Source organism: Urocitellus parryii, chromosome 12, assembly GCF_045843805.1.
Source record: "Urocitellus parryii isolate mUroPar1 chromosome 12, mUroPar1.hap1, whole genome shotgun sequence".
In the NCBI taxonomy this organism is placed as follows: Eukaryota; Metazoa; Chordata; class Mammalia; order Rodentia; family Sciuridae; genus Urocitellus; species Urocitellus parryii.
The window spans coordinates 91,554,532-91,565,125 of NC_135542.1; the positions used below are offsets into that span (position 1 = coordinate 91,554,532).

The 10,594-nt window shown below is 44.6% G+C and overlaps 1 protein-coding gene across 1 annotated transcript; it reads left to right on the forward strand.

Moving 5' to 3' along the window:
• The first annotated feature begins 1,654 nt into the window (after nt 1-1,654).
• Noto (notochord homeobox) lies at nt 1,655-9,792 on the forward strand. The gene is made up of 3 exons (XM_026411729.2): nt 1,655-2,072; nt 6,635-6,849; nt 9,634-9,792. The coding sequence occupies exons 1-3, from the start codon at nt 1,655-1,657 to the stop codon at nt 9,790-9,792; spliced, it is 792 nt and encodes a 263-aa protein (XP_026267514.2).
• The last annotated feature ends 802 nt before the right edge of the window (nt 9,793-10,594 follow it).

Consider the following 10,594-nt stretch of genomic DNA (forward strand, 5'->3'; position numbering starts at 1 on the left):
CCAAATAACCATAGCCAAAAAGAGTGTGATGGAACAGACCTGCTCACTCCATGGCATTGGTGAAGGGGTGGACAGCAAGCCAGGGACAAGTATACACTCCCCCAGTGACTTATTTTCTCCAACTAGGCCCCACCTACTACAGTTTCCACAACCTTTCAATAATCCATTTAATTATGAACCCATCAATGGATCAATCCATTGATAAGATCAGTTTTCTCATGATCCAAGCACTTCCCCAAAGCCCAACTTTTAAACACTGCTGCACTGAGGACCAGGCCTTCAATAGATGAGCCTTTGAGGGACATTTCAGATCCAAACCATAACAACATTATTGAGTAGGTATCAATTTAGCAAGAGAGCATGCAATGGGAGCTTGGGAATCAGGAATCCCTAGGATCCCCACAATCATATCCTGCAGCTCACCACATACCAGGCCAATACTAAAAGTGTTGCATATACTAACTCACTCATTCAATCCTCATTGGAACCCCAGTGTAGCCATTATTATCCATTTTACAGGTAAGAAATACAAACTAACTTGTAACTTGACTAAGGACAACAGTTATAAAGTACTGATTATCTATCTGTAAAATGGGGGTGCAAATGCCTGCCCTGTACCCATATACTGCAAGTCATACTCATATAAGGCAGCCAACTCCTACGTATTGGCAATGAATTAGATTTCTTATTCAAATTCATTACAATACTCTGAATTCTGTATATAAATTTTCCGTGCCCCCCCCATTCGACATCTTTTTGGACATAGGAAAGTTCTTTCCTGTGAGGACCTATGTGTGCAGGCACAGAAAATTCCTAGAAAGATGGGCCTGGTGGTGCTAGCCTATAAACCCCAGCGGCTAGGGAGGCTGAGGCAGGAGAATTGCAAGTTCAAAGCCAGCCTCAGCAACTTAGCAATTTAGCAAGCCCCTAAGGAAAGACTCTGTCTCTAAATAAAAATATATTTTTAAAGGGGGCTTGGGGTGTGGCTCAGCGCCCTTGGGTTCAACCCCGGTACCAAAAAAAAAAAAAAAAAAAAAAAAAAGATGATGACCAGAAAATCATAGTGAGCTCAAGGTCTTTCCCCCAACAGCACAGGAGTGGGCACTTTTAGTTTTTATTATTATTTTTTTTTATTTTTGGCAGAGGGGATTGCACCTCTACCGCCGAGCCACATCCCCAGATCTATTTATTTATTTTTATTTTGAGACAGATTTTTGCTAAATTGCCCAGGTTGACCTGGAACCTGCAATCATCCTGCTTCCGCTTCCCGAGCCTCTGGGATTATAGAGGCTCTGTTATAGAGGCACCGTGTGCGCAACAGTGCCGGCGGCTGGGCACTTTCCAATGCGATGGGAGGGAGAGAGCAGAGTCCTTAGCGCGCTGTGCCCACCTTGCTTCCCCCGGAGTTGAGCGCGGCGACAGATTTAGGAGCAAGTGCACACGGATTTGGAAGACCCCGCCCGTGCCGCGGGGGTTGGGGGCCCCGCCCCGCCCTGTCCCGCCCCGCGAAGTTTAAGAGCTCTCGCCGGCAGCTGAGGCTCTAGTTCCAGGGCAAGTCCTCTCGTGTAGGGTCTTCTTACACACCTTTCGCGCTCCCACACAGCCCCAGAGGCCCCTGCTACCCTTCCGCTCCCATCCCGATTAGGGTCAAGCCATGCCCGGCTCGGGGCAGCTAGGCAGCCCGCTGCCGACTGGCCTGGGCGCTCAGGTACAGCCCCTGCGTGACAGTGGCTCTCCGGTTCCCGCGTCACCCGCGCTCTCTGGCTGCACGGCGGGCCCAGGCACGCCCCAGTCCACAGGTCGCCTCGAGTCCTCTTTCTCTGTAGAAGCCATCCTGGCTAAGCCCGACGCCCGCGCGCCGGTGACCTCCCCTCCGCCAGTCTCTTCCTGTGCGGCCCTGGGCCTCTGGACCGTTCCCTCTCAGTCTCCTGCCCCAATTCTGCCCTGGGTGTGCCCAGCAACTTGGCTGCCCGCCTACCTGAGAGTGGGTGTCTACCCGCTGTGCCCACAGCCGGCTGTGCCTGGGCTGCGCATGGCTCACTTCTGCGGCTTCCAGGGCCTCGGCGTCACAGGTACGGCGGGACAGAGCGCCGGTACGGGGGTAATTGGTCAGGGGATGGAGAGTGGAGGCCTCACACTGGAATAGACAAGTACCCGAGTTTGAGACGCGAGGTTTCCCCGCGGGTCGCTGAGGTAGGAGCGGGAGGTGCTGGTGTTCGACAGACTGGATCGGTAACCCAGTGCTGGGGATGCAAGGAGACCCAACCCTCCTCCCAGTCTCCTCCTTCCGGACTCTGCCCCACACCCGCTTTGGCACAGACATTTCCCTAAAACTGCATGGTCCCAAATCCACAGCTCTGGTCTTTGAGAAGGGGATGCATGCGTGATGCGTGATGCGGGACCTGTTAGCTGGCAAAAGCCGAGATTCTACCCCTGTCCCTTGCTGCTCACATCTATAGGAACTTGGACTTAACCTCTCTGAGCTTGCCTGCTTACAGCGGTCTTAAAATAGTACCTGAGCAGATCTGCTGCACAGGCACATAATGCCAGTGGGAATTTAACTGTTGAGGTAACACTTCTCCTGTAGCATTAACCTTTTGCCACTTGGGACACCTGCTTCATGCTTCCCCATGTCCCCATGAAGAAAACAGGAGCAAAGTTAGTCAAGCCTTATTAACCCATGACAAGATCATCATAATACAGTCTTACCTGGTTCCTACTCTTGGGACACCCCTCGCCTTGCATGTCCTCAACCCCTTTCAACAGCGCATTAACACCTGGACTCCCAAGCGGATCCAGATTCACACTCCCTGAGAGCTTGTCCATCCCTCCAAGTCCCTTTCACTAGCTCTCCACACACCTGAGGGATGAATTGCAGTTTGCTAATTTATGTTCCAACTGTCTAATTTTCAAGTTGGTTTTCCCATGAATATTAAATTCACACATCCAAACTTCAAAATGTATATATCAAGATCTATGGAGAAAGTTTCCTCTTCCCCTTCTTGTCCCCTAGCCACTTAATTCTGGGTGTAGTTGTGCATATTAAAATATCTTAGTGCATACAACTATTCTTTCCCCTTTTTCCCTATGCATACCATACACACTGCTCTGCACTTATTCTTTTAACTTGATCATATATCTTGGAGAGGCATTTCCTGTCCATAAAGAGCTTCTTTTACAACCACAGAGTAGTTCGATGTAAGAATGTAAGATAACTGATCTTGTCCAATTGATTTTTCATTTGCTATTATACATAGTGCTGTGATGGATAATCTGCACATAAGATATTCAAGAATAGCTGGAATCATTGGCTTAAAGGGTAGATGCTTTTGTAGTTTTGTCAGATTGTCCTCCACAGATCTTGTATCCCCTTTTCACTTCCACCAGCTAAGTGTAAGAGTGCCCCTTTTCTCCACAACCTCACCAATGCAGGGTGTTATTCAACTTTTGAAATAGAGCCAATGCAATAGAAGGAAAAAAAATGATCCAGTATGCATTTTTCAAATATAAGTGGGATTGAGCATTTTTTCTCAGTTTGTTTATTGTTGCAACATTTTGTTTTTAACACCAAACACTGCACCAAAATATAAGCCATTCATCTTAAGAGAACTTTACCATAACTAAAGAGTATTGTACTGATGTTTACAATTAATTTGATTTTTTACTGGGTATTGAACCCAAAGGCACTTAACCACTTATTGCTAATTATTGTAATAATCAAATACTTCATCACTGGTTAAACATAATTATCAAATTAAAAGAGCAAAGTTTTGTTCCCCTTCTTACCCTCAAATCAAACCAAAAAAAGTCATTTTTTTCACCTGGAAATAACACTTATTTTAACCAGTTTTAAACAAAACCAAGCATGCTCTAAAACATGGGAAAACAAGGTTTCCCAGAGTGAATATGATACTTGAAAAGATAAAACTCCCTGGATGAATTTGTTTCCACCAACTTGCAAAAAAGAGAAAGTACTTATGTCTTTCTAACCATTTCTTCTCTCAAAGGCCTTGTTGCACCTTCAAAGCAACTAGAGAAGGGCTGTGTGCAAGCCTATGATCAAGTGGGCTGTTCAGGACAGAAACCAGTCACTTAGTTGTACTCCTCAGTTGGTCTCCCCATGACTTTTAGCAGCTTTTGTTTTAGGACATCAAACTACTGGGTTGCTTTAGAGCTTTTTTTTTTTTTTTTTTTTAATGTCTAATAGCCATCTTTATTTCCTTTTCTGTGTACTTAGCCCATTTTCTAACTGGACATTTATAACAATCTATTTGGAGCTGCCCTGGCTCCCTGTACTGAGGATTGAACCCAAGGGTGCTCTATGACCAAGTAACATCTTCAGACCTTTATTACTATTATTATTATTTATTTATTTATTTATTTATTTTGGGACGAAGTTTCTGGGGCTGGCCTCAATCTTCCTATTGTCCTGCCTCAGCCTCCAAAGTTACAGATGTGCACCACCATGCCCAGCTAGTTCCTTTTATATTGGGAAAATTAGCCCTTTGTAATAAGATGTAAATATTCTCTCAGATTATTGTCTTTTCACTTTGATTATGGTTTTTGTTTTTGTCACATAAAAATTTTCATTTTTATGTGTTTGAATGTATTAATTTTTTCACTTTTTTTTTGCAGTACTGATTTTGTTTTGCTTTGTTTTGTTTTTTTACTGGGGATTTAACCCAAAGGCACTTAACCACTGAGCCATATTCCCAGACCTTTTTATTTTTTGAGACAGAGTCTCACTAATTTGCTTAGGACCTTGCTAAATCGCTGAGACTAGCTTCCTGAGTCACTGGGATCATAGCTGTGTGCCACCATGTCTGACTGCAATATTGGAGATTAAATCCAGGGGTGCTCTGCCATCAGTCCTTTTTTATTTTATTTTGAGACAGAATCTCAGTAAGGTGCCCAGAATGGCCTTGAATTTGTGGTCTTCCTGCTTCAGCTAGAGGCAGGAAGCAGCTGGGATTGCAGGCATGTGCCACCATGCTCAACTATCACTTTACCACTGAGCTATATTCCCAGCCCTTTTTTAAATTAAAAAAAAATATATATATATATATATTTAATTAATTTGAGACAGTGTCTTGCTAACTTTTCCAGGCTGACTTCTAGCTTGGGATCCTCCTATTTCAGCCTTCTAAGTCACTATATCTGGCAGGGGTATACTTTTTTACATTTAAATATTTGTTTCACTTGGAAATTTTCTTGGTGCAAGCTATGAGATATGGTACTGGCTTATTTCTTCCCATATCTGGAAATAATCCACCCCTTCCCCCACTGCATTGTCTATTGTATTGTTATAGGTTTTTAAAATCATCGTTGACTTTCCTTTTGCTGTGTACCTGACATAGCACTAAGCACCTTGTGACATCTGTAAGTATGGATTATTACCACCATTTTATATATGAGGAAATCAAGCCCACAGAGGTATATTGACTTGCCTGAGGCCCTATAGCTGGTAACTGATGGCAGAGCTAAGATTCCAAGTGAAGCTCTTAAGGATCACATGCCAGTCTAATTTCCTCTTGAAGGGCTCTACTACTTCAGATTTTGAAATAAGGCAGAAGAGACTAGATACACCAGGCTGCATACCTGTTGGGCCTTGCCTGATCTTTTGGTCTCACCTCATGCAGGCACATGAAACTGGGTAAGCCCAGTGGTTGGAATCCTGGACAGTTGAGATACCAGCCCCAATCCTACACTGGAGCAGTCTGACTGCTAGCCGTGAGGCCTCTCCAAGACTAGTGGAGGCTGAGTGGCCTTAGCACTACATTTGGCATTTCTCTGCCCAGAATATTCTCCTCTGGGATAAGTCAACAGCTCACTCCTTCATCCTCTCACACAGAGTCAGGTACTGCTCCCTGGTACATGTACCTCCACTAGACCACAACTTGGTGAGCTGAATTAAACTTTTGTGTCCCTTAGAAAAGGGCATCACTTCCTCCAGGCAGACATAGCCCCTTGTTAGGGGCAAGAGTTGGCCTGCAGAGAGTGGGCAGATTTTCACACCCACTTACCCTCTCAGATGGGTACCTATGTGCAAAAGCTATACATAGTGGCCCTGTTCAAATGTTAAAGATGCAAACTACCCTCTCCCATGCATACACACCCTGTCCCTGCTTCTCCACTTACCCACTCCTTAGCACTTACTGCTATCTGACATATTAAATGTTTTACTTATTTACTGTTTACCCACTTCTAAGATGTGAGTTCCATGACTACAGCATTTCCTGTGTTTAACATATAGCAGCTATTCAAAAGGTATTTGTTGAATGAATGAAAAGGGTGATAATTTGGAGATTCCATCTCTGACTATCCCTTGGAGTTTTCCAAGCAGTCAAGGAAAGAAAACAAGATGAGGAGGGAGGAGTTTGGCAACTCCTATTAGGGGCTAGAAGTTAAGCCACTTGGCTGAGAGGAAGAAGAAAAAGGAGTCACATTTCACTGTTCTTTCTTTCTCATCTGTTTTGGGTTGTTTCCACATAATTTCTTTCCACTCCGTCTTTTTGCCCTGTTACCTGGCCAAGGGGGAGGCAGGATAGTGAACCACATGTTTGTTCTCTCCCCTCCAAGATGGGTTGGCAGGTAGCTGTTGGCTGACTCTCCTCTGCTGATGGTTGCTCTTTAGGCTTGGAGCTGGCTCACTGCCCAGGCCTCTGGGGCTCCTCGCACTGGACCCCTAGCGAGGACCTTCAGGATACTGAGAGACATCAAAAGAGGGTTCGAACTATGTTTAACTTGGAGCAGCTGGAAGAGTTGGAGAAAGTGTTTGCAAAACAGCACAATCTGGTGGGGAAGAAGAGAGCCCAGCTGGCAGCCCGGCTCCACCTTACGGAGAATCAGGTGGGAGCAGGGAGTCCTATGGGGCCTGGGTTGCTTCTGGGGTCAGATACCAACTCTGGAAGGCCCTAAGTCGGGAGTGGGAGGAAGACATGGACCATCTTTGGGCCAGGCTGTTGGGAGACAGGCCCTGGTTTTTACACACTCCCTATGTAATGAGAAAAATAGTTGTGGGAATAACATACAAAGTTAATCTAAAACTTTGATAAAGTGTTCTATGCTAAAGTGCTATCAGAAAAATTAAGTAGGCATTTTTTTTAATATTTATTTTTTAGCTTTAGGTGGATACAATATCTTTATTTTTATTTTTATGTGGTGCTGAGGATCGAACCCAGTGCCTCACGCATGCCAGGCGAGCGTGCTACTACTTGAGCCATATCCCTAGCCCCTAGTAGGCATTTTCAAGAGACTAAATATTAAAAAATAATTAAAAAGATTACCTTGACTCCCATATTTCCCTCCAGCTATTGTGCCATTTCTCTGCTCCTGTCACAAGCAAACTTCTCATAAACTTTCTTTTTTTTAATATATATTTTTAAGTTGTTGATAGATCTTTATTTTATGTATTTATATGTGGTGCTGAGAATCGAACCCAGTGCCTCACACATGCTAGGCAAGCACACTACCACTGAGCCACAACCTCAGCCCCTCTCATAAACTTTCTACATTCACTGTCTCCATGTCCTCACTTCCCATTTGCTCTGACTCATTCCAGTATGAATACTTTCCTTCCCATTCCATTAAAACTTCTCAGCAAGTTCTCAATGACCTTCATGTTGCCAAAGCCAACTGATGCTTTGCTTTCTCAATTTACTCCACCACTCAGCAGCTCTCAGTACAGTGGCCACTCCTTCCTTTACTGAAACACATTCATATTCTCTCTCTCTCTCACCAGGGTTTGAATTCAGGGTTGCTTAACCACTGAGCCATATCCCCAGCCCTATTTTATATTTAGAGACAGGGTCTCACTGACTTGCTTAGGGCCTCACTAAGTTGCTGAGGCTGGCTTTGAATTCTCAATCCTCCTGCCTCAGCCTCCTGAGCTACTGGGATTATAGGCATGCATCATAGCATCCAGCTAACACATTCTTCTCTTAACTTTCAGACACCACACACTTGGTTCTCCTTCCTGCTTGCTGGCCATTTCTGTGTCCTTTTCAGGCTGCTCCTCCCTTTGGGACCTCAAAAATCTCTCTCAGCTGTGGGGAAGAAGAGAGCCCAGCTGGTAGCTGGGCTCTATTCTCATCTATTCCCATAGGTTTTTTGTTGTTGTTGTTGTTGTTGTTTATTTGTGTATCAGGGATTGAACTCAGGGCCACCCAACCGATGAGCCACATCCCCAGCCCTATTTTGTATTTTCTTTCGAGACAGTGCCTTGCTGAGTTGCTTAGCACCTTGCTTTTTGCTGAGGCTAGCCTTGTACTTGCAATCTTCCTGTCTTGGCCTCCTCAGCTGCTGGTATTATAGGTGATAATATAATAATTGCCATGCCCGACAATTATTCCCAGTTTTAAATACTATTTATAAGCAAATGACTCTCAAAATTTCTATCCTCTACCCAGTCTTCTCTACTGACTAGTATTGCTACCTTGTTAACATTCCCACTTAGGTGTTTTTTTTTTAATTGCTTTTATTTTTTAGATACATGACAGCGGAATGCATCACAATTCTTATTACACATATGGAACACAATTTTTCATATCTCTGTTTGTATATAAAGTATGTTCACACCAATTCATGTCTTCATACATGTACTTTGGATAATGATGTCCATCACATTCCACCATCATTGCTAACCCCCTGCCCAGTCCCTTTCCCTCCCACCCCTCCACTTAGGTGTTTTAAGGGTAGGCAATTCAAACTTCACAAGACTGAACCTCAATTTCTGATTCCTCCTTCAAATCTATTCCATTTCCCATTCATCCAGGTCTCACCATTCATCCAGTTGCTCAAAACACTAATTCATTCTAGATTCCTCCTTCTCCATTTCCAATCATCAGCAAACCTTGTCACCTCTACCTCCAAAATGCAGATGGAATTGCTTCATTGTCCCTAGTTTATATCCCAGTTCTCATCACATCGAAGCAATAGCTTACAAACTGTCTCCCTGCTTCTGCCTCCATCTGTTCTTCACACAGCAGCTCAACCATGTGCAATTCACTCAAGACTGTAAACAGAACTATGTTATGTCCCAATTAAAAGCCTCAAAGGTGACACTCCTTCCCCATGGCCCACCTAGGTCCTGATTTTTATGGCCCCCACCAACTTCTCCCACTTCCTCTCCCTTTTCTTTCCCCTCTTATTAACAGCCACATTCTCCTTCTTTCTGGTTCTCAAACACTCAAGTTTGGTGCCAACTCAGATCCTTCCTACAGTCTGGCCTATTCCTCTCTATCCCCACCAGGCTGACCTCTCATTCTCTAACCCTTAGTGTTGGGTCCTCAGGAAAACTTCCCCAACCCAAACCCTTGTTTCTACACCCATTTGCATTTATATATTTTGGCTTGTTACATTTATTACTGTGAGCTCCAAAAGGGCAGGGACCATGCCTCTATTGCTCACCACTATATCACCACTACCTAGGATGGTGTCTAGCACATTATAGGAGCTGGTTTAGGTGGATGAATTGTAAGTGGGATTATAGTAAAGGGCATTTTGGAGGAGATGCTTCCCTTAGCAGGAGGAACAAATTTTGGCCAGACACCAAGGGTTGGGTACTGTGGGACTGGGGGAGGAAAAGGACCTGCTGGTCACATTCTGATGTCAGCTCATTAATCCCATTGATAGGTGAGGATCTGGTTCCAGAACCGCAGGGTCAAGTATCAGAAGCAGCAAAAACTGAACCTGCCAGCCATGTCTGCTATGGCCACCTCCCTGGACGAGCCCTCCAGCAGTTCTGACAGCAGCATCCAGAGTGAAGATGTGGAGTCAGGAGTGGACAGCTGAGGACAGACACCCTACCTGTGCTATTTGGTTTAGTTCTAGGGGAAATCAATGGACCTTCCTGCCCACATCTCAATGAAGAGCATCCTCAGGGCCAGAGAGCAACAGAGGAATTTGAACTGTCACGCAGGAGTCCCCTTTTCTATATCAACCACTGAGAGCCATAATAATGTAGTGGTCAGAGGCACACACTTTGGCCATAAGCTATAAACTTGGCCAATTACTAAACTCCTGAGCCTTTATTCTTGATCTGTATAAGTGATTATAAAGGGGCGAGGTGATGTCTGTAAAGCACTTACAATGTGCCAGGACCAGTGGAATTAATGTGTGGTAATTGTTAAGGCTTATAGGCTCCCCCAGTAGGGGTAGGGTGTAGAGTGGCAGGGGAGGGGGAGAGTGATATCTGCAGCAGCCCAGGCTGCCCAGGGATTAATCAGTTTTTTTCTGACCTGACTTTAGAAAGGGGACCTCACTTAATCAGTTCTGGATTTCTCCACCAGAGATGGTAGAATTAAGAGCAAGGAGGATCAAAAGGTAGACTACTTGGCTTATTTCTCAGTTTCCCAAAGTTTTCCTGTTTTGTCTGAACTATTACCATCTCTCAGCTGCCTCTCTTAGAGCAACATGCTACCCTCACTGCCAGATCCCTGCTTCATCCATCCCCCCACCATCTTTATGTAGAATACAGAAATTTGACTCCACTTTGTCATAAACTTGCCTGTTTTCAGGATAGTTAATGTGTTTCCCCTTCATGCTGCTGACTCATGGCTCCCTTTCCTTCCCAGAAATCTGCTCTGTTTTCCTC